Raw genomic sequence first — 24,286 nt, 5'->3', positions numbered from 1 at the left:
CGTCTAACAACGCTTTGGCAAATCCTTGATACTTCTTGAAAAGCATAATTGGCACCTGGTAGAACGCTACTTGGAATTGAGGAACTGCACAGGTAGTCTGATTGATTGTTTGTTCCTTGAAATCTTAAAATAAAAGTGACGGTAAAAGATAATCATGATATTCGTGAGTTATGGCGTAAATTGAACTCGGGTTACAATAAGCTGCATCCCTGCATGCTGCGTCTGTATAGGTTTTCAATTTAAGCCTTGTGAGTGTAATTACAAATAATGGCTTTCCGAAAATGAGCTCGACGCGCCACCACACGGCATAGGACGAAGGTAGTCGATGATACGACTTACGATCGTAGTCTTTTAGTCTTTATAATAAGTCTGTGGTGCGAGTGCGACAGTGGAGTTTTGATTTGTTTGGAAACAAAAATGGAGACACATTTTGACAGTCTTCCTGTTGACATACTTCTTCACCTTTTCAACTACATGAATGAAAAAGACTGTTTAACCTTTTCGATCTCAGGGGTGTCTGACAGATTTTCATGTCTATGGGGAGAAAGAAGGTAACACATATTGGTACTGAAACTTTGCAGCAAATTGTAATTCTGATTTCTTTAACTACCGTACAGAAACCTATCAATCCATCAGTGTTTTTTTGTCACCCATAATTCATTTCGTAAATATCTTAGTAGATGGGTTTGCCCGGAAATGTTAACAAGTCTCGATACAAGCCACTGTTATTGGCTGCCAAGTGACTTTTTATTTGACGTTGTAACTTCAATGAGTCACTTGGTAGCATTAAAAATTCAAGATACCAAGCTTAACATGTCACATCTTTGGCAGATATTTAAAAGCTGTCATCATATTGTAAAACTTAGTATTAGCTTGTCGGAGTATGATGAACCTATTTTTGATAAAATGAAAGAATTTGAATCACCATCTCTTCAAACATTATCAAATGGTTTCTCAAAACTGACTCACTTAAAAATCCTTGCATTCAATGGTGCTTATTATACAGACTCTTGGCTTTTAATCCTGCAGCTATTAAGGTATCTAATTACTTTTATTGGGTTTATATTGTTATAACTAAGTGCCGTTATTGTTATTTATAGTTATTGCCGAAAGTGTGTGGATTTGCACCTGGAAATTGTCTATAGTCATGAAGATGTGTCTGAGGCATTATTATGTGGTCATGATGAATCCGTCAATCGTGCTAGAGACGAATTTTTCCCAAATTTGAGTTGGATGGCATTATTGAAAAATTTTATCATTTTGAAAAGGGGTGAAACTATAATATGTCAAGACTTATGTGTCAAGGAGCTGGTCGAATGGGTATTTTCCCATTATGACATGAACTGCATTGAACGTGTTTGGATAATGGAAAATGATGGAATCATGAGTTATATGATCCCTTCAGAAAGTCAACTAAAATCAATTTTATGTTGCAATGAGCTGTCAAGTTTTGACTGCGACGGCGATGGGCCATTTAAACAGTTGCAACACATCGGTGGTAGGATTGGGCTAGAACACTGGGGCGGGTTGTTGCCTAACCTTCGCTACGTTTATGGCTATTGCATCAGTTCACAAGTAACTTATGTTTCTTCTTGTGATCGTGAAGTTTGGGACTAAATGTATTTTCTGTTTATTATTAAGGGAGTTGACGAATTGTGTAGAGCACATCCAAAGTTGGAACATTTACATTTGGATGACAACGATGTTAAATATCCTTTTTGTATGAAAGCTGACTGGATGTTGAATCATTTAAAGACATTGGTTTACACTTGCGGTTATCCAATAATAGGTAGTGCGTTTTTTTTACCCTATACAATTCTAATGCTCCTTTTTACGCAACTGCAAAGTTGCGCGTTATTTTTCTTTATCTTCTCAGATATTTTAGAACCATTTCTGAAAGCCGCTCCCAATCTTGAAGTGCTTCATATTGGTCTTTCAAATCGAACTGCTCGTTCTCCTTGGACTACCGTAGAACCTCCTAACACTGATTTTTTGAAAACGATATCACGTTGTGGCCGATTGACTACGTTAAGGTTAAATGCTTTCAATTTGTTCGAAGGAGATTTCTTTGAAACGGTATATGCACAAGATTTAAATTTTTGTATATGGAATTCAAACTGACTCATTCTATTTCAGATATTCAGTAGCTGCCCATTACTTCGAAATCTTCATATTTGCGGTGGTCTTACTTGCGCTAAATCCTTCGAAAATCTTTGTCGGTACTTACCTCTGGCTGAAAAGTTGCGAGATTTTAGGTCAGTACTTTGGTTTAACTAAAATACAGATTTGACAATGTTTACATTCTGAATAAATTTAGATTGCAGTACGACTACGACTCCGAGTACTTAGGAGAAAACCCGAATCGGGCCGTACTGAATGCTCTTCTCTATTCTAAAAGATTGGAAAGAATTGTTCTCTACGAGGAGGTGGATGACGGCTCAAAATTTCCGTGGAAAAGTCAGGAACTGCAAGACGTTCTATTCAAATTTGTAAGCAGTATGCCAGATCTCGTCTGTTTCTGTTTCATCACGGCATCAGAAATCGAACCAGGAACGGTTGCCGAACTGAAAAAGAAATTTTACGAGTTGATTGTCCCAATTCGACCGGCCTTTTGGTGCCATGTTCAAAGTTACTCGCTTCCCAGTGCATGGGATCCCACAGTCCCTCGAATTCATTATGACGAGATTGTATGCCCTATCAACTACTTGGTTCCCGAATTTTGATCGTATGTTTCAAATGTACTTAGGTTTTTCAAATTATTCAGGTAAATTTGCGCATGTTAATAATTTGTATTTTGTGTGGCAACCCCGATTTGTTTTTGTTTGTTTTTCTTGTCTGCTATAATTGAATATTGATTTTGTTAAGTTGGCTCAGTTTATTGCAGTCACTCAGTTTCACAATACAACACAGTGTGAAATAGTCAAAACGCTTTTAGTAAAGAGTGTAAAGACCTACTGTATGCTTCACAAGAACTTAAAGGAAAACTGTAACTTTTTACCTATACATTTAAGATGAATAATGCTACCTAATTTTGCTTATAGCCAACCAACAATACTTTAAATATTATATATGTACAGGATCATGCTGTCGCTACGATGAAATTAGACTAGGTGATAGTCCAGTCCAAGGTTTAATCATCACTATGCAAAAGTATCTTAAAGAATATTATCACATAAGGATTGTGAAGCTGTTTCAATATAGTCTCATTTGGAGAGAAGACACTTCACAAGGATTTCAACCGTTATCACCTTAGTAATGGTAATTTCCAGTTTTCCTTTAGCTCTAGTGAAGCATACAGCAGTTTTGAGAGCTTGAAGACATCTTGAACAAAATCAGCAACTCTTATCATTCAAATTCCACCCAATATACTTAAGTGGAAATCATCAAGAAAATGCTGGGGGACCGCTTAATCCAATGACAATTGGATAACTTATTTTTAACTATATATGAAGTTCCAACATTTTGATGCTATATTTGTAGATTTTCCTTCGGTAGGACTAGAACTAGAGTTTTATGCTATATTTGTGGATTTTCCTTCGGCAGGACTAGAACTAGAGTATATTTTTCATAATTGGGGAGGGGGTCGTACAAGTCGTCGTACAAGTAACAACAAGTAAATGGTATCTCCTGGAAATCCAGTTGTTGCAAACAAATAAAGTCAATGTGTTAGATATTTCATTGATTATGAAGCTGCCAATAATATTTGTTTCTTTTAAATCTATTTAGTCATCCTGATTCCAATGATTTTGTTTTGGAATGGTAGGGTAGTGGAGATCCTGTTGCTAAAACTGCTGTCGATTTGAGCTGAAATATCTCTTGCTACCTATACAGTCTGATGTATTCCTCATTTTGTTCGTAAACTTTTATTGCTGATCGCTTTGATCTTATTTCATTGATGTTATATGTAAGGATTATAGGTTTTTAATGGTTTTATTGTCCCACCTCTACCCTAAATTCCACCACTTCTTTACAACACATAACATACACGTTAATTTATCTCTTTAATTTTATTTCATTGGTGCTATAAGTAATGATTATAGGTTTTCATCTTTCAAAATACTTGTTTTGTTATTTCTCTGCAAATAATGGCCATTCTGTAGTTACCACTTATCAGTGATGTATTTTTTTATGTGTGATAAATTTTTTTCGTAATCCATTTTTTATTTTTTGTTTAGATAAACAGCATCCAGTTTGATTGGAGAAACCGCCTATGTAATTTGAGTTACGGATCTCTTGTTCCTCCTTTTCAATTTCCCCTCTGTCATCATGTATGAGGACCCCCCTTTTCCCTATTCTGCCTGGAGGATTCAACTTATCAGCGGATGGATGGATGCTTGGCCGTACTTCCCAGGTTTAAAGGTAGGAAAAACTTGTTTCTATTTTTCATTTTCGACCACTTGGTGGCGTTGTAAATCGTAACATAGTACGGAATACGATTATTCCTATGCCATTGACTGGAACTGTTTTTCTCTTGCCGTTTTTGTTTAATCAGTTAGGGTTTTTTTTTTTTTTTTAAATAACTCACTTGAAGAATGACTGCACATCAGGCTTGGTTTATTTTGTATCACAACTTTGTCTGTGGACAAATAATCAAATTTGAAAAATATTTAAAAATCAAAGTTCAACGAGAACATTTTTTTAACCAAGAGGGACCTGCCACCACATCTGGCACCTCCTCGTTAACATATTCAGAATCTTGAGTCTTGACTTAAGGTTTTTTCTTCCTTAAGGTTGAAAAACGACATTACGTAGTCAAAAGAGAAAACAAAGAATGGTGTCATAATTTGTAATTCGTCTAATTTTTCAAGCGGATTTTTTTGGCCTTCTACTGAAAGGTGTATACGTGCTATATTGTTCTTTCAAAATGGATATAACGTTTATTGATGAAAGAAAGTTGAAGAAGCTGAAAGAACTGTCACCTTGCATACGACTACGAGATGCTGAATTGGGGAAACCCAGCACCGTCCATCTTTATGGCAACTTTTCTTTTATGCCTTGATTTTTGGCTTTCCGTTTTCCCGAAGCGGCAACGAAAACAAACACAAGGTGTTGGCTGTATTGCTGGGCGCTTTCGCGCGAAGCAACAACAGCGTGAGCGTCCCTTATTGATTGCGCAATCAACCGATTTCCAAATAGAATTTCTGCCAATATTCTTCGTTACCGTATTCGTCATAGCGGCGCTTTCGACATTTGATTCCGACCAAATTGGCAGGGAAATTTTTCCATGCCCGACCATTGAAATGTCAGTTGGGGAAGACAAACCGCTACAAGGACATCGGCGAGATGGATGAAAGAAGGGCTCCAGCAACATGTTTCCCCATGTATTGAACGGCATCGATTTCGACAAGGTCCCAGATATTTTGCCTCTAGGAACACTTTACCGAAAAATTTTTAAAATCCCCAACACAAATTGGAATCGATAAAGAAAATTCCGACATTGTCGCGTCCCTTTTGCCGATCCCAACCTTCACGCATCCGTTTACAAACGACGTTCTTTATCTCAAATCGTGTACCTACGGGAGAGGTTCCCGCGTGAAGAGAAGAGAAAAAAGAGAATGTCTCGGCGGAGCTGGGGTGGAGCGGGCGCGGATGCATAATTTCGCCAAATAGCGATCATGACAGTTGTTACGCTATAGGTGGTTTACTCTTGATCCAAATTTTTATTTTCCATTTGAATAACAGCGTTATGAAACCAAGATGGGAGAAAAATAACAACTAATAAAAAAAATCAGACTTTTGGGCTCTGGATGGCGCCAGATGAACGCGGACTTTCTCTTCAACTATCTGGCGAAGGGGGGGGGGGTCATATCTCTTGCGTTGAAGTCGTTGGTGAAATTCTTTTTAGAAAATCACGAATGATGAGAAGAAAATACCCAGCGCCAACTGTGATGGTGCTGGCCGTAATGTCGATATAACGACACACCAAATTGATTGCAATTCGATCCTCGGCCGACTACATAATAATGAAGAGTCTTATGTAAGAATCTAATCAACCGAAAGCCCACCGTTGCGAGTCGCTTGTTTTTCGCCGTAGAGAAAGAGAGAGAGAGAGAAAAGACTAACCATGCTGCCCAAGGCCGTGCGGCCTCCGCATAGTCTAGTCATGACGAAATCCAAATGATTCGTGAATTATTCATAAGACGTGCTCCTCTTCATTCCGAAGGCGTTCTTATTTTTTCTCTTTTCCCGAGCTGCTAGCTTTACACAATGCCTGGTTTTCTTTCTTTATTTCCATTGATGAAGCAGGTGATTAGCCAGGTTCCAAAGTCCAAAACACGCGGAATTTCTCGGTGTTTGTCCTCGTTATAATACAGCACACACAACTTTTCTTCTGGGAACCTTTTTTCTTTCTTTTTCCCTTTCGAGCTATGCACAGAAAAGTGCACGCACTCATCAGGCCCAAGCTGAAAATGGGGGTGGGGTGGGCGAACAACAATCTTATCAAAGGTATGTGGATGGGAATCATAAAAAGCAATCTGTATAGATGAGGGATCTTCTTCAGCAACCCGCCGGCAAGGCCGCCGCTGCTCTCATCCGCCGTGATGCCGTCGAGAAATCTATCTCGCGCAGCCGGGCGATGCGAAGGCCATCACTCGCGCCTCTCACTCTCTCGTCCAGCACCTCAAACAAGAAGAAGATGAACACACAAACACACACACAAGAAAAAGAGAGAGAGAGAAAGAGAGAAAATGTGATTTCATAAACAAGCGCGCAGACATGTCGCCCGCGCCGATTGTTGGTGCGTGCATATTTGCGTAACCTTGCGTGCAACGAATGAGAACGGAGCCGTAAAATGTCAATTTATCGACTCATTTATACGGAGTCGCTTCGTAATCGGGCGGAATTTTATTTTATGATTGTCGAATCGGACCGAGGATGTTCCACTGAGTGACCGCGTCGCCAAACGGACGGGCTGATGAGGGAAAGGTGAGAGAGGCATCTGCGAAAAACTTATCACCATAGAATATCTACTCTCTCTTATTGTCTGTACTTTTTTTTAAAAATTTTATATTGATATCAGTGCGCGACAGGCACGACGGAGGGAAAGTGTTAACAAGATGAATGTATTATATCTCCCCAAAAATCTAAATATGAAACAGGAAAAAAGCAATCTTATTTATTTATACACGCGTTTCGGCGAAATCCTGTGCCGCGTTTTTTTTTTCTTTTTAAAATCCATCCTCGTCTATTGTGAGAGTCGTCGTCGCTTTTTATTTGGGAATGAATCCAAAAGGATTTGATGTCAACGGCGACAAAGGAAAACCAACATAGCAAAAATTTCGAAAAATTTCCCCCAAAAGTTTTCTTTTTTTTTTCTTCTTCTTTTTTAATGTTGCACAGTATTATAGTATCTATCTAGCGTGTGTATACATAATAGTGTCGAAGGGGGTCGTACCGGGACTCGTTTCCCATTGGAGAGTTGCTGCTGCTGCAGCTGTGTGCTGGCCCCTGCTTGCGCCAACGACGCGATGCTTTCGCTTTTTTAGAGGTCGGTGTAAGATTTCACGCGGCCGATCTCGGTCACATCGCCACAGTGTCAAGCCGTTAAAGGGCAGTATAGGCACTTTGATGGAGATCATAGACGATATAGGCGTTGGCTTTTCTTCGAAAATAATAGTCTGTACACTCTTTTCCCTTTTTTTTCTTTCCTTTTCTTTTTCCCCTTTAAAATTTATTGGCCAAAATGGGATACTACATACGTATCAACTTACGCCCCATTGGTTTTGGCGTTTTCGTGATTCGCTCGAGTAGTGTAATATCACTTGCGTGATGTCACAATAACACGCCAAGTTGAAACCTGGCTCGTTACCCTTTTGGCCAACGACAACAACAACCAACAACCGATGTGTCTTTGGTGTCTTTCCCTTTAACATGTCATTAGACCTTAAACACATATGCGTAATCCGACTACGACTACCTATTTAGATTGCCGAGTTCGTGCGTTCGTGGCGTTATACGTTTCGGATTGCGAAAGAAAGAAAAAAAGCGAGAGAGAAACACAACAACAAAAGAGAAATAATAATTGTATGCTACATTGTGTGTAGGGGAGTCAAGGACGAAAAAAGAGAGAAACAGCCAACGATTCGCCATCTTCCAATTTGCGCCCATCCGAAAATATCATCAGCCTTTTTTCTCTCCTTTTCTATACAGATGAGTGTAATACTTTTCATGATGGTTGGGCACACCTGGAGACTTAGGCTACATGTGGATGATGAACTAGGCTACAGGCTACTTACTTGCAATGCTATTACCAACGATCCGTCAATGATTTCATTTCGTGTAGAAAGAAGATGTATGTATGCTAGTTGCTATAGAGTCTATTCTCCGACACCTTACTCCGGCGATGAGCTAGAGCCGAGAGAAAATGAGGTGTATGTACAGACACACGCAGTCGGTGTGTGTGTGTGTGTGTGTTAACGGTATGCACAAGTCGGGCACAAAACAGGCTGCGACCTGACATACTGACTTACTTTTAGGCACCTTTACCGCACGCACAGATGTAACTGATTGGACGGTCTGTCGGTTATTCTCTCTCTCTCACTCGTCTCCCCTCTTTTTTCTTTTCTTTTTAAAAAAAACCCCAAAATGATGAAGAAAATAACACAAAAAGAATAATAATAATAAGAAGAAGAACCCGAAATATTTTAAATTTCTCGTCCTTTCTCTTCCACCTTCTTATTATTTAGTCTTGAGGAAACTGCACCCAACAAGAAAAATAGGATCATCAATACGAGGGCTTCCCCTCCCCCCTTCTTTCTCCGATGATTTTGATGTCATTTAACGAGTTTTTCGTACGCAAAACTGCTTTTCAAAATGACGTCACTTGGCGTTATTTGACGGCGAATCTCTAAGAGAGAGAGAGAGAGACTTTGGAATGTTTACGAGCAGAGCAGAAAGTCTTAGTGGAAACGTTTCCGGCATTTTTTGGGGAAAGACAAAAACAAAAACAAAAAAGGTCGTTGTTCTGCCTTCTTTCAGAATTTTACCATTTTTCGCATTGAATTCCGGTTGTTGTTGTTGTTGTTTTCAAATGCAAAACAAAAATTCAACACCACCCGCCAACTCTCTCGCATATATCGACAACGAATTCTTTAAGTTGGGATTACGAGTGCGGCACACCAGACAGGCTCTTGCTTTTTTTTCCGTCGGTTCCGGCTCTGCTGTGTATGTTGTTCCGTCATGTAGGATGGTGTGTATATACCAAACTACGCCATTATCATAAAAAAAAAAAATTGTTGCTTCATTGCCGGAATGGCCTCTAAACCTTGAGAGCCATCAGTTTCTGTTTTCTTTCCATCTATTACAATAAGGCATTGCGTATATTTATTATTATACTACTACGGGACTGATTTCACCTTCGAAATTTGTTTGATTTTCTTGTACGTATATTTCTATTATTCCATGATGAAGTGGATCTTCGCCCGTCAACCGTGGATGGATTTCTGTGTTGAAGGTATAAATAAGAAAATGACAACGCGCACGCGCTCACACGCTGTGCGAGGTCTTTACCTTCACTTCGTGATAGGCGGTTTTTCTTTTGTTTCTGCCTTTCGTGCTGAAATTTCGCTGACTGCGTGCGTTTAGACGCTCCATGCCGACTATTAAATTCCACCAATAGGGGGGGGGGGGGCTACGAATGTAACTCTATGTTATAGGGGGGAGATAATGAACTCGTCGTCACCTTTTTTTCAACATAATTCTTTTAGATTCATTTGCAAATTGACGTCAGGTGATTTAAACGAACCGGAGCGCCGATATCGCGATGCTCTCATTTCTCCACTGATGGACTGAATTGCATTTCTCTTTTTTTTTTATTTAGGGAAAATCATTAAAAATAAAGAAATAATTTGGGGTGGCATTTATTAGAACATTCCTCTGGAGTTTTCCAAGACTCTATTTCCTCATTTCTATTTTCTAGGTTGACGTGGACGATGAGCCGCATGAACATTAGCCCTGCCATCTGTATAGTATCATCTGGTATATATACTTTGTGTCGGTGGTACTTTTGGAAAGACGTACGTATACTATCTTTTGGAAATTGTGTATATAATAGATAAATAAGCCTGAATGAAACGCACATCTCTCATTCCCATTTCTTTTTAGATTTTTGTTGTTGGCGTAAAAACGCCATCGCCTGTGACGTTTGTGTGGCGGCCAGTGCCCAGTGTGTCGAGAGGGATGTGGAAGCCAAATCGGAGAATATAATTCACCATCTTCGAAGAACAGCGGGTGGCTCAGTTGGTTATCAGCCAATGGGGAGCGTTCGCCGTCGACAGCGCGCCGGCCCGCGTGAGCTGTAGGTGCCCAGGAGGAACCCCGAAGAGAGAAGAAGAGGAGACTTGGTCGACTGGAAGGGGAGGGGGGAATAAGGGGCTGGGTTGTTATTTTTTTTTTTTTTGTTTCCAGCACCGGCAGTGAAAGTTGTTGCAGGGGCATCTAAAATCCTCCAGCCGGGCAACCAACTGACTTCAGTCTTGATCCGCACCGAACGGACGCCAGTTCGCTGCCTACATCCAACCTGGAACCATCGCGCGAAAGTTTGTTGCTCAAACAACAAACAACAAGTGTCGTCCCGCGACAGAAACATTTTCGGTGTCAATTGTTGAAGTCTTCTTCCGGACCCAAGTCGAAGACATTTCAACACATTGAAGTAAGAGAAAAACATAACCACCAGACAAAATAATTTTGATCATGTTCATCCACTGACGGGACCCAATAATATTCAAGAAAGTGGAATTTTTTTTCAAAATAATCGACCCATTCACGCCAGAAGAATAAAAATCCGACATTCAAGCAATTTTAACAGCAGGTGAATCATCCCAGGCGAAATAAGAGGTGAGCGCACTTGTGTGTGTATTTGATTTCATTATTTTGTCACGTCATTTGTAGTTACATGATGAAGTGGTCAAAAGTCTCTATCTCTTGCGTGTGTTTTCATTGTGTTGTTGTCCGTGTGCCAAGTCTGTCGGGCCATAGAAAGTGGCCTCGGCTCTTCTTCTTCTTCCGAATCTCGGTCGACGATGGGAGGAGGATCCCCCCCCCCCTTAAAAGAGGGGCTGAAGACCAGGGAGGGTTATAGGAGAGGGGAGAAATTGAGGACGCCTGTTCCCGGGCACCTCACGTTTTTCACGTTCGTTCTGGCGACTTTCTTTCTTCTCTTTTTATTCCTTTTTATTTATTTTCCTCTACCCCCCTCCTTTTTTTTTTTATTCTGGAAGGAAAAGAAAATGTTTGGGTTTCTTTCTCTTTTTCTTTCTTCTTCTCCTTTTTTTTCTTGAATAGAAACACACATTTCCCCGTTCTTCGAATGTGAAGAAGTTCCATATCTCCGGGTCGTCCTTTCTCCAGCTGGCGGCATATTAGCGCTTTCTCCACTTCAGCAGTATAGCCTGCAACTACTAACTCTTATATGTACAAGAGATTCCATCTTCTTCTTTTTACCTCTTCCTTTTTTTATCATTATTATTTTCGGGGTTTTTTTTCTTTTCTTTTAAAAGGCCGCGATATGTTTGCCTTTCATTCATTTGCTCTCATTTCTTTCTCCGTCGAGTTTTATCGCGTTTCAACACACAATTCAGATGTGTACGATACACTGTTTCGTCACCGGAAGCCCTCACGGACTGAATAACACAGTGACATGCGGTGTCGCAAAATAGAGCGTGAGTCATTCACCTACCGCACCTGGTTCGTGGCATCGCAGCGTGTTTTTATTTTAAATTTATTTTTCAATTTTCAGTCGAACGCTTTCGATAGCCATCACTTCCATCTTTGAAAAGGTCACCTTGGTGTCATTTCGGTATCTCTTTTGTTTCAGAACTTTTAGACTCTATGCGGATCCGTCCTATCTGTTAGACGTCAGCGTCTATAAACATAAAAGGCACTAAAGCGAACGAAAGTTTCTTTAAGGAGCGAACGTATTATAATATACCAACGACATTCTGGCACGTTGCAAGGTCGCGACTAGTTTGGTTAGTTTTCATGTTAATAGGGAGCAGGATTTCCGGATGTCGTCAGCTTCTTGCACCTACGCTCGCAGGTTAACAGTCATCGTCGGTTATTACATTTAACTCTTTTGTTTCGTCAGGAATTTCCACATTTAAAACGGCTGAGATTGAAAGGGAAACAAATGATTTTTGCGTGAAAAGGGGACGTGACTCAGCTAAACCTTGAAGACAAATTTAGAAAAAAAATTGTTCTTCCTTGTCTTTGGTTGTTTGGTGTCTGCTGAAATGTGGAATATTTGTTGGTTTAGTGGGTCGTCTTCTCAGTATTGGAGATTGTAACTGGGTAGGTATAAGTGAAAGACATCCAGCCACGTGACGGGTACAAGTCGGCACTGCGCGCTGTTGACAAGTTCACCTTGAACCTTCCGGTAGTTGTGAGAGGATCTTTCAAAAACGCGATGCTCCATGTTTGTGCCAATTTAGCGAAATGATAAAATTGATGGTCCCAATATGGGCAAATGGCCAAAAATGAAATAATAATAATAATTCAATTTCCATGAACGTAAATTCCTTTCACCTGTCACAGGTTTTGAAGAATGGCGCCGAAAGAGATGCGCTACTGCTTTCCATTAGCCCAATTTCTGGTGGTCATCTGGCTGCTCACCTGCGTCTGCCATGCCATCCACTTCGAGTCCGGCTTCACCGACAAAGTCATCATCGATGCCCAGCAACAGTCGGTGCGTTCACGGAGGGACACGCTCGTCAAGCACAAGACGCAGCACTTGAAACCGGCCATCGAAATTGAGCCGATCAACGAAAAGGTCAGGGTGGCGATGCCCCATTTCAACGTGCAGGACTTGACGACTTACGCCAACCAGGCGGCCGCCGCCATCGCCGCCCGTTTCGACGATTTCGAGCCCACTCTCCTGGCCAGCAATGGTAAGCTTTTGGCCCGTTTCCCGATGAATCCCCTGCAATCCGTGACACGCGTGAAAGTCGACAGGGGAAAGCTCTCCGCTGCTGTCTGAATGGGCCATCGTAATACTTAGACGCGATGCGTCCGAGTTTTCCTTTTTTTTTTTTGCTTTTTAATTTCTAATTAAATACCGGTGTCTTAGTCTATTGGGCATTGTCATCATTTTCTGGCTTTTCCCTTCTCCGTGTGTCCAGTTCGATAGATTCTAGTCGCTCTAGTAGCGCGGGTCGTTTTCTCTTTTCCTCTCGGTTGTTGATTTCGCTTGCGCAAACATTTGGAATGCCGCAGCGCAACCATTTTTTGGCGACCTCTTTATCATTATTCTGCGCTGCATTCGAAATGAGTTTTCAGGGTTGTCTTGGAGAACTCAATGAGCGTGTGAAACGGAAGTCATTCGGGTTTCAGGCCCAAGGATTCGACGATTCGCTCAATTAAAAATATAAAAGAAACCCAAATATCTAAGCTAATTCCAGTTGACGACGGAAAATGTGTAAATGTTTGATTGTTTCCGCCTCTTGCAGATAGCCGACTGCAAACGTCAAGCGCTGCGTGGTTTATGGCGGCCTCTCACAAGACCAAGGTTGTGGCTAAAAACATCTCTCGCATCGCCCTGATGGCCGAAGAGGCGACCAAATACTTTGCTCAAGGGTAACTATATCACGTTTCTGTGGAAACGCTCCGACGATCCGTCAACAGAGGCTGATTGTGACTTTCATTTTCTTTTTGACGGACGCGCAGATTAAAATTGACCAAGGAGCAGATCACCTTCGCCCTGCCGACCATGGACGTCCGCAACACGGTATTGGCAGATCAGTGCCCACTCGAAGTGGATTTCCCGTGCCAACCGCGCAAATACCGAGCCTACAACGGTTATTGCAACAACGTTCAGAACCCGCGCTGGGGAAACGCCAACACCCGCTACCTGCGGTTCCTCCCACCCGATTACAGTGACGGTAAGAAATTAGCAAAGTATAGTTGACGATGATAATTCACTCTTGGCTTCCAAGAAGGTCTTGGAGGGTCTTATTGTGTGCGGTTTTGGTCAATTGTCTTGCGCGGGTTTCGTGCAAATTTTTTTTTTACTTTTGTCTTGTCTTGTCTTTTGACTTTTGTCTTGTCTGTGGTAGAGCGGCTTTGTGGAACTTGTTGAAACGAAACTATTTTTGAATACCCGTAATAATCCAGAATAATTCAGCGGGTATCAAGCGCGCAGGGGGGTGGGGGACGATTTTTAATAGTTTCGATTCATCAAAGACAAAAGGTTCGTCTGCTTTTGTTTTGTTTGAAAAATGAGAAGTTTAATATAAGAAGCAAAATGGAATGGTGACATTCAAAATTCAGCTGAAGGTAAAATTCAATTTAAAATGATTGACTTTAATCTATTTTATGACCAAGAAAGAACCTGCCGCCCGTAATTATTCATTTTTCCAACTTGGTTGGGACGTTGTGTCGACATTTGGTGGTGGACAAGAAATTGAGTTTCTGATGGATGAATAACAAATGTGTGTTGTGTGTCCTCAATGAGCACAGGTGTGAGCATTCCCCGTCAGGCCAGTGATGGAACATTCCTGCCCAGCGCCCGAGATATTTCCCTAGCCGTCCACAAAGACGTGGACAATCCACATCTTCATCTAACGGCCATGGCGGCCATCTGGGGACAACTGGTGCACAACGACATCTCCCACACACCACAAATGGCTGGTGAGTTTATAGTTTTCTCTTCTCTAGTTGGTGAACCACCGTGCGTGGTATTCCGATATACCCTCAACCCCCCTCTCCTCCTTCCTCACCCCTCTTCTAAATGTTTCTGCTTTTTCCGCCACGTCACGATGAACGCTGTTGTTGGTGTTGGGCAACTTTCTCTTCGTATCTCGGAGGATTGGCCTCCATTGACTTGCGTCCAAGTCTCTTGCAGTGTTTTCTCAACGTGGCCGGCAACTCACTCGGTTTGTTTATTTCCAGGTTTTCTGGGTCAGCGCCTCAGGTGTTGCGGCGTGAATTTGCACGAATTTCATCCCGAATGCTACCCAATCCGGCTGCCAGACACGGATCCTGTCAACGGTCAAATCAACATCAAATGCCAAGAGTACGTCAGATCGGGAACGGCCCCCAGAGTCGGCTGCACGCTCGGCCCTCGTGAGCAAATTAACCAGGTCACGAGTTTTATGGACGGATCGACCATCTACGGCAGCTCGGTCGAGGAGGCCAACGACTTGCGCCTCTTCCGTGCCGGCCTAATGAAAACTCAGCCCGGCCCTGCTGGCACGACCAAAGGACTTTTGCCTCCCGACGACAACATCATCGACTGCAACACCAAAAATAAGGATGTCAAGTGAGTCTCGAAAGTATCAAATATAGCCGAAACATGGTGCAGCAACTGCTGGGGTTGTTGATGCACTCGGGAGCAGGAGAGAGAGTAGCAGCTTGAATTTCCTCCCACGATTTTATTTAATGGAGAAGCGCAGACTATAAAAGTAGGTGTGAGAATTCATAAGAAAGAATTCTTATAGCAGCATTATGATTTTCTGAGGAAGTGAAAGCCTTTCACCTAATACTTTCACATGCGATATGATATGAAATGGAAACTATATAGAGGCTTGTAACTCTCTCCTTCAGTTTTATTGCGCTTTCTCAATAATGCCTATTAATTTTTTGATACTTTTCTTTTATAGGTGCTTCAAAGCCGGAGATGTTCGAGTTAACGAGCATACGGAACTAACGGCCCTTCACGTTATTTTGATCCGTGAACACAATCGCTTGGCAGAGGAATTGGCCGTGATCAATTCGCATTGGTCAGACGAGACGCTGTTCCAGGAAGCCCGCCGGATCGTCGGCGCCGAGATGCAGCACATCACTTATTCCGAATTCTTGCCAGTCATTCTCGGTCAGACCATCATGGAGAAATATGGACTTGAGCCGGAATTCAGCGGTTATTTCACTGGATACGATATCAACATCAATCCTGGCGTTGCCAATTCAGTTGCGGCTTCAGCTCTTCGCTTTGTCGCTTCGCTTTTGCCAAAAAAGATGGGCCTCTACCGCAATGGCCGTAAAATCTCCGAACAAAAGATGGGCTCCAGCTTTTACGCTCCTTTCGAACTGTACGAACCAAATGGATTAGATGAAATCATCGAAGGCCTTGCCCGAACCCTTTCGCAATCTGAAGATCCATCCATCAACGATGTCATGACCAACCACATGTTCCAGGAAAAACCCGGAAGTAAGTTGTACCGAAATCTTTCTCGACATTGATGGGCTCTAACGAATTGTTTTCTTTTTGAAATATCAGCCGCTGGATTGGATTTGGCTGCTCAAATTATCCAACACGGCCGTGATCACGGTATTCCGGGCTACATCAAGTGGCGTGAGTTCTGCGGTCTTCCTGCTGTCACGACTTTTGACCAACTTAGCGATGTGATGAACGGTGCCACGATCGCCACTTTGAAGAGCATCTATCGACACATCAACGACATTGATTTGTTCACCGGTGGATTGGCTGAAACCCCCAATGCTGGTGCTGTGGTCGGTCGGACTCTTGGCTGCCTGATCGGACGTCAGTTCCATTATCTGAGACGAGGTGATCGCTACTGGTATGAGAACGAACTTCCTCCTTCATCTTTCACCAAAGGTAAATTCATTTTCAATCATTAAATCAAAGTGGTTGTTAATTCATTTTACATCAAATGCAGATCAACTTCATGCCATCAGGAAAGTTTCCCTGGCTCGCTTGGTTTGCGACAACAGCGATTCCATCGATCAAATCCAACCACGCGTCTTCTTGATCAACGATCCTTTCTTGTAATTATTCTACTGGCTGGTGGGTTTTGGAATTTCATTTTCTCATCCAATCCGGTTTTGTTTTGCTTCTCAAGAAACGCTGACATGTCTTGCCACGACGGAGTCATCCCTAAAATGGACCTTGGCGCCTGGAAGACGGCCTCCCCGCATTTTGTTATTCCGGAAACGTTGCTGGAAGAGTCTGTGGTGCGGGCTAAACGAGAAGCCGAGGACTACCTGACCTTGGAAGAAACCCTACAACTGACAGCTGGTAAGTGTTTTACCTTGAAAGACTCTGAGCCTGAAAATGAAGCTCGTACAGTAGACACGATTGCTTTTACGTAAAAAATGACGAGACGCATAAACGAACCAAACGGTTACCGTTGAAAACAATGACGAGACTTGTGTGTGTAACTGACTACACAGCTGCTGCTGCTGCTTCTACTCGACCCAAGAGACAGATTTCACACTTCAACCCCATAACGAACTTGAGTGCCTGGACCCGAACTGCCAATCACAAAACTGACAAGACGGCCAACTACCTAACTTTGCACTCGCTGGTAACACCGGCACCGCTCCACCGCCGCCAAATGTCCCCCCAAACCATCCTAACAACCATTCATCCTTCCCTGAGAGCTTGGCTGGCCCCGCTCATCTTCCCTAGACTCCGTACTGATCACCAGCACGACTTTCACGACGATCACCACCATCACCACTTTGATGGCGAATTCCTGGAACGGCAGAGCTTCGACCCACCCCGCCATCGCGGGCAGCAGGTGCTCAATCAGTATAACCTCGACCAGCACCTCCTGAACCTGCTGCTGGCCAACTATGATGAAAGCGACGTTGAGACTGACTTGTACGGACCACGGAAACGAGAGGCAGTGGACGTGCTTCAAGACTCGGCCCGGGTAGCTCATCACGTGAACGGCTTGTTGGCCGATTACGAGAGTCAACGTAAGTTCCCTCCCCACCTCGCCTGACGCTGGGGACGCACTCCTCCACTCACCTCTCCTTTCCGGAATCCAAAAACACAAAAAAAAAACCCTCATCCCACACAACAACAAAAACGCTTTGACGCTTGTATTTTCGCCATTCACATACCCCAACTGCGTGACTGAACTGGGCAAATCGTAACCTATGCAATATAACTCTGTGTGTGAAAGGAAAACACTCTAATTTGGTTTTACACCGGGTCACGAAACGGATGTGGAAATGCATGGGATGCTAGGAAAGCGGTGGTGTGTTGCTGATTTTGTTAATCATTTGATCTTTCAAAGTGTTTCTTGTTTATATGTTTAAATAATATTTTTAAAAAAATAAGACTTTTGATCAAGGAAAAAAAAAATGACTGGGCCAATCGGCTGGCCTGGCTTCTCTGTGCATCCACGCACGGAGAGCATGGAACAGATTATGCATGATCAATTGTCGAATGATCACACAGTTGCTGTAACTGTAACGAAAATTTCAATGGTCTTGTTACTTCTTTCACCAGGCAAAGGAGCTGATCCCAAATCTGCAGTGGGCACAGCTTTCAGCTTCAGCCGACCCAAACGTCAAGCGAGTGCCATCGCCAACATTTCACGTGTCCTCCAGTTTGCTTCAAAGCGCTTCGTCAATAGTTTCCTCAATCTGTAAGTTGATTCATTTTATCCCCCCTTTTAAATTAAGCAGCGAATTTTAATTCACCTTTTTAAAAATATCCAGGGTCAATCAAAAGGATGTTGAATCGCAACCTCAGCCGTCCACTCTTCAGGAACTAATGAAAGTGCTACCCAATATTGACGTCAGTGAAGTCGTCGATATTCCCAAGGTGTTCCAGTGTGACGAACAGACGCTGCCCTGTGATCACACCAGCAAATTCCGCACCATGACCGGCTGGTGTAACAATCTCAATTTCCCCGAATTGGGCAAATCTTTGAGGGCGTTCGTACGCCTTTTACCACCCAAATATGAAGATGGTAAAAAATGTGCCGGTTCACTTTTGTTATCGCATTCCATCTATATCTTTCTAATAATTTATTTTAGGACTCTCCACTATGCGTGCCACTGCCGTTTCGGGTCGTCCGCTACCCAGCGCTCGAATGATTTCGGCCAACATTCACAATGACGTCAGTGCCCCACACACCCGCTATTCTCTCATGGTCATGCAGTACGCCCAGTTGCTGGATCACGACTTGACATTCACACCAGTCAACCGCGGTTTCGGTGGCTCCATTATCGACTGCAACAGCTGCGACTCAGCCAAAACAGTTCATCCGGAATGTGCCCCAATTTCTGTACCTCCCAACGATCCCTGGTTTCCTCATATTGACCGGTCTACTGGTCGTCCAAAATGTATTCCATTCACCAGATCTTTACCTGGACAGCTGACTCTTGGTACAGCCTTATTTTGTTTACATACCATTTCATAGGTTATTGAATGGAAACTCATTGCCTCCTTTTTATTCAGGTCACCGTGAGCAGCTGAATCAAGTGACTGCCTTTGTCGATGGATCGCACACCTACGGCAGTGACGTTTGCGAAATGCGCAAGTTGCGTGCCTTTGTCGGAGGCAGAATGAACTCAACCCGTCACCCGATTCGCGGAAAGGATCTCTTGCCGCTAACTTCCGAACATCTTGAATGCAAATCCCCATCCGGCGTCTGCTTCACAGGAGGTAAAATCTTTCCGCTTTTTTTTATAAAATTTGATTTATTCAACAATCAAATCTGATTATTTTTTTTTATGTGCAGGAGATACACGAGCCAGCGAACAACCGGGTTTGACCTCAATCCATACCATGTTCATGAGAGAACACAACAGAATTGTTACCGAATTGGCCAAGATCAATCCTCACTGGAACGACGAACAGCTGTTCCAAAACGGTCGACGCATTATGGGCGCCGAATTTCAACACATGTCTTACAACGAATTCCTGCCACGCGTTCTCGGATGGAATGCCGTCCAGCTTTACGATCTTAAAGTCCTCACCGAAGGATATTACAATGGTAGGAATATTGTGAATCGATTTGTGAAACAAATTTACAACTTTTCGTTTAATTAACAGGATACGATGCCACCTGCAATCCCACCGTCTTTACCGAATTCGCTTCTGCGGCCTTCCGCTTCGGACACTCGTTGCTGAAAGAACAATTTAAGCGCATGGGAGCTAATTTTGTGGATCGTAAACAGAACGTTAAATTGCGCGATGTGTTCATGAATCCTGGTAAAACTTATTTCCATTTGATCAAAAATTACTTGTCATCTAAACTCTTTGTGAATTTTCAGATGTCATCTATCAAGTTGGTATGATCGACGATCTTATGCGTGGCATGTTGGGAACTTCCATGGAAACGATGGATCAGTTTATTACTCATGAAGTTACAAACCACTTGTTCGAAGAGAAAACCAAACCCTTCTCTGGATTGGATCTGGCGGCCCTGAATATTCAAAGAGCTCGCGATCATGGCATCCGTCCATACAACGATTATCGTGCTCTATGTAATCTGAAACGTGCCAGGACCTTTGAAGATTTGTCGCGCGAGGTCACGCCAGAAATCATTACCCGTTTGAAGCAGACGTACGAGCACGTCGACGACATTGACCTTTTCCCCGGCGGTTTGGCTGAGACTTCCTTGCACGGTGGTCTTGTCGGTCCTACTTTCGCTTGCATTATTGCCATGCAGTTCCGTCAACTGCGAAAATGCGATCGTTTCTGGTGAGCTCTATTTATTCATCTCTTATTCAGTGCAGGGTTTTGAATATTCCTTGAATTTTGACAGGTACGAAAACGGTGATCCATTGATCCGTTTCACTGAGGCTCAGTTGGCAGAGATTCGTAAAGCTACGGTGTCCAAGTTGATATGTGATAACTCTGACGGAATCGACACTACACAACGATCAGCTTTCGATCAAAGCGAACCATTTTTGTAAGTGCTTAGCTTTAAGTTCTTCTTAAACAAAAATTGAATAATCTAATTTTCGTTTTTTGTAACAGGAATCCACGCGTACCTTGTCGATCTTTGCCATCGATTGATTTGGAACTGTGGAAGGAACGCGTCTCTTGCACAGTTGGATCGACCAACATCGAAGTTGGAAAGGCTGATCGGATTTCACCTTGTGTCATGTGTACCTGCACAAGAGAAGGGGTAAATTTACGATAATTAAGTCATGAATGAATCGTAAATTAACAGTGTAACGTTTATTTTACAGCCTATTTGCCAGTCATTGAAGGTGGTCAACTGTTTCCAATTAGCGCAGACATTCAGCCCGGCCGCAATTTTGAACGATCACGTATGTAAGGTGCAATGCGCTTTCGCTTTCCGAGCCTTCCCACAAGTCGCTGCTGCACAAGACCCCAATCAGCTTGGTTTCAGTTAAATCAAAAGTTATGCTGACTAAAAAGAAAATGACAAAAAACATCGACGAAAATGAAGAATGCCCTCCCCTCCCACGCAATGTTTTGGATTTTTGATGAGAAAGTTGTATAATCATGGGTGCTACGATTTCGAAAATTATTTCGGTCAGTAATGTAATCAATTGGGAAATCTTGAATACGCTGGACGTCTGTATAAACAGTTTTTGCCAACTTTTATTTGAATCATATCAATGACTTTCTTTAACCACTTTGACTTGAGTCTTCGTAAAGTATGACGGGAAAGTCACAGTTGGTACTTTCTTTATTTTAATTCGCTGTAGCACGACAAACCGGGTGATGAAAAGGAGGTAATACTCTGAAAATAATGCTGGCACACCATTGCATCGTGTGGTACCGTATGATAAATGAGACCTTCTGAATATGTGACGAGAAAATATAAGATGTATATCTAATTTCACAAAATTGAATTAAGTTTTCCAGTTGTTTTTATTTGAGAGACTGATCAATTTTTCCGGCACCTCCTGGTTGTGTTCTAATTTCTGAATCGTTTCGTTTTTCGTTTCGTTAACTTTAACGAGTCGCGTTTCTTCGTTTTTTGCGACTCGTTAAAAAATAAGAAAAAACTCGTCTAAACTATAGATAAAATGTTATGGATAGATTGGATACATGATACATAATTTGGGTGTTTTGTAAAAGTGCCAATTTGATCAAAGGGGGAGGGCGTGTTCGTGATTCGTGCTAGCGTGATCTGGAAACGAGACATCTAGCGAGAAAAACTCACTTTAGCGAAGAACGCTTTGTCACACATTTAGGATTTAGAAATTGTCAGCAACCTGCGTTAGCAAGACCCAAGGGGCTGTTTTTAGTCTTTATCTGTGCTCTCACAAAGTAACTTAAGTAAGAACTCAGAAAGACAAAAATCATTCGGGTAATTTACTGAATTTCGTAAAAGGGCAACAGCGCTTTCCAGTTGTCACGAAAGTTCGTCTGCATTCTGCAGTATGAAAAACAAGGTGGACATATTTTTACCAAAGTGAGGCTGAGGCTACAGGTGTCCCTAAACCCCCTAACGTGATTGAAAACTTGAAACAAAGCCACGATACGTATAGAATTTATTCCGTGACAAAGTAGTCAAATCAAGAATGTTTGAAACAGCCCATGTGCCCAGATCACATCAATTGATGCATGAAGGCATGGAGTGTTTCACCTGCATCAGATTTTTCAATGTACTTGCTAAACCAAAATGAGTGCTGCAAGAAAATTTTGTTCTGTGTGTTTTTATTAGACTGAAACCACTCCAACACTTTGCTACAATGCAACAGCCTCAAGTCTAAGCTTTTCTAGTACAGTGTGCTGTTGAAGTTACCTCTTCTCGTGAAGTATTCCAGCGATGTAGAACAAGTAAGTGAACATAAACATTCAGTTACAGCAACATCTACCTACGTGAACTGCCAGACACAAAGTTTGCCTTAACTAAAGGAATTCTACATGGGAACTGGCATGGATTACAGTTCCACATCAGGCAACAAAGTATCAGTGTTGAAGGAAAGCCAGTGATAAGAACGTCTGAAAAGAAGTGCGGAATCGACGAATGGTCACCCAGATTTTGCTTTTACGTGTTCAAGGATCAACGGAGAAGAAAGTTGAGAATCATATTTGTTAATCTTCATTCAACATCTTCTATGCAGCCAATCTCTTACAACGTGAAAAACAAGATTATTGAGTAAGACTTTAGCAACTCGTGATTGTGTTTTTAAGTAAAAATAACTTCTTCCTGGATATTTTAACGAAATTCCTTGATTCTCTTTTCAGACTCTGGAATCTTTAGGTCACGACCGACAGCGCGAATGCAGGTTCATTTCAAAACGCATCTTTGCCGAAAAAACTGAAATCCTGGAAGAAATTGGCTTTGGTAATGAAACTCTTGCCAAGGAGGAAAATAATACGTGACAATACTCGAGCCCCCATCAAATGAACTGTTGCTATGGTTTTGGCCAAGACGGAATTTGAAAAGCCCCTTTAACACCACAAGCTGTACTATCTGAGGTAGGTGACTACCACGATATAGTTGGCAAACGAGTATAAGGTGTTTATACAATTTAACTGCCTCCCTTTTTTTTCAAAAGATCATGGGTAGTAATTTTACTTTTGATCGTCAACATGACCTACCGATATCATCGTCTACTTCCAGGCAAAGCATTTCAATTAAGAACATATCCTGCGCAACGATGGAAATCTTTGTGAAACGTCCTCTTTCTACGAGACAAAAACCGGAAAGCTAATCCCCCTACTAGAGTCCCACTTCTTGCTCTGGTATCCTCAGGTATTTTCAGAATCAATAAACTTTATCATTCATTATTTTCTTGTTTCTTTTCTGTACGCAGATGAGGTTACGTCACGTCTAGATGGCTGTAATGGTATTACATAATTAGATCCTCGACAAATTTTTCAGCCGTTCCGTCCAGTCGTTCGTGGATGAAAGGGAATCTGTTGGTTTTCCTAGATGGTTAAAATTATGGCCGAGTGTTTTCTTTAGAGACAATTTCCGCCATTTTTTTTTAGACATTGAATGAAAATGTATCGTGTTTGTCCAACAAAGGATCATCTCTTGACATGGAAAGAAGAACAATTGATGCAAGATCGTGATTTGGTAATTTCAAAAATTTCTTTCTCCGTAATTTTCTTTGCCTGATCTCATAATAAGTCTGCAGTCATGCTTTCATTGTAGTGACCCTGCTGTTAGTCTCTAATTGAATTCGAGCGAATTCTCATTGTCTAACCAAATGTACATTCATTATATATTTCAGGTTATCTATTCGCTGTTAATTATTACTCCAGAGATTGCAGCTCTCATCAGTTCCATGGGACCATAACGCTGCCACTCCAGAGGTTGCCCTAAAGTGGCCATCACAACTAGTTCTAATTTAAGACCAAGATATTTGATTTGAGGTAATGCTTGCTGTTGCTACAATCTCATTTGGAAATTATTGTCTTCTATATAAATCTCCATTCTACTTCCAGGTTTTCGTCGCCGATCCAAAGACCCGTTGGTGAAACTGAGGAGAGAATGCTGAAATTCAAGTCTGATCAAAAAATTATGTAGATGTAGATAAATGACAAGTGCATATCTGGGCTCCCTTCTTTTCTGTGGCCCCGTTTCCCTAACTAACCACTAACCAACGCCCGCCGGTGGTCACTCACCCGCTGTGAAACCAGGAGGAGGGGAGG

The 24,286-nt window shown here is 42.2% G+C and overlaps 2 protein-coding genes and 1 long non-coding RNA gene across 5 annotated transcripts; all 3 read left to right on the top strand.

Moving 5' to 3' along the window:
- The first annotated feature begins 340 nt into the window (after window positions 1–340).
- Window positions 341–2,926, top strand: LOC124199716. Of its 2 annotated transcripts, XM_046595647.1 has the most exons (7): window positions 342–551; window positions 618–1,037; window positions 1,101–1,575; window positions 1,642–1,789; window positions 1,877–2,076; window positions 2,137–2,255; window positions 2,318–2,926. In XM_046595647.1, exons 1-7 carry the CDS (start codon window positions 418–420, stop codon window positions 2,721–2,723), a joined length of 1,902 nt encoding a protein of 633 aa, XP_046451603.1. In that variant the 5' UTR covers window positions 342–417; the 3' UTR covers window positions 2,724–2,926. The 2 variants fall into 2 exon arrangements, with proteins under 2 accessions (XP_046451595.1, XP_046451603.1); XM_046595639.1 differs by having other exon boundaries at window positions 341–551; window positions 1,642–2,076.
- A 7,544-nt stretch (window positions 2,927–10,470) lies between these two features.
- On the top strand, window positions 10,471–21,525 carry LOC124199709. Its single transcript, XM_046595630.1, has 21 exons — window positions 10,471–10,836; window positions 12,532–12,884; window positions 13,443–13,569; window positions 13,660–13,874; window positions 14,452–14,622; window positions 14,884–15,253; window positions 15,594–16,141; window positions 16,211–16,549; window positions 16,611–16,719; window positions 16,794–16,969; window positions 17,125–17,655; window positions 18,194–18,332; window positions 18,406–18,659; window positions 18,727–19,077; window positions 19,151–19,357; window positions 19,434–19,688; window positions 19,748–19,906; window positions 19,969–20,398; window positions 20,463–20,609; window positions 20,678–20,828; window positions 20,893–21,525. Exons 2-21 carry the CDS (start codon window positions 12,542–12,544, stop codon window positions 21,058–21,060), a joined length of 5,190 nt encoding a protein of 1,729 aa, XP_046451586.1. The 5' UTR covers window positions 10,471–10,836; window positions 12,532–12,541; the 3' UTR covers window positions 21,061–21,525.
- Window positions 21,526–21,783: 258 nt separating this feature from the next.
- On the top strand, window positions 21,784–24,268 carry LOC124199701. Of its 2 annotated transcripts, none has more exons than XR_006876957.1 (6): window positions 21,784–22,781; window positions 22,871–23,104; window positions 23,185–23,381; window positions 23,443–23,708; window positions 23,866–24,007; window positions 24,080–24,268. It is a non-coding gene; the product is annotated as an uncharacterized LOC124199701 (long non-coding RNA). The 2 variants fall into 2 exon arrangements; XR_006876956.1 differs by having other exon boundaries at window positions 22,871–23,144; window positions 23,250–23,381.
- Window positions 24,269–24,286: the final 18 nt, after the last annotated feature.

This window comes from Daphnia pulex, chromosome 1 (assembly GCF_021134715.1).
Source record: "Daphnia pulex isolate KAP4 chromosome 1, ASM2113471v1".
Taxonomy (NCBI): Eukaryota; Metazoa; Arthropoda; class Branchiopoda; order Diplostraca; family Daphniidae; genus Daphnia; species Daphnia pulex.
Note: the sequence above shows the minus strand (reverse complement) of the source record. Positions and strands in the feature narration are given on the sequence as shown.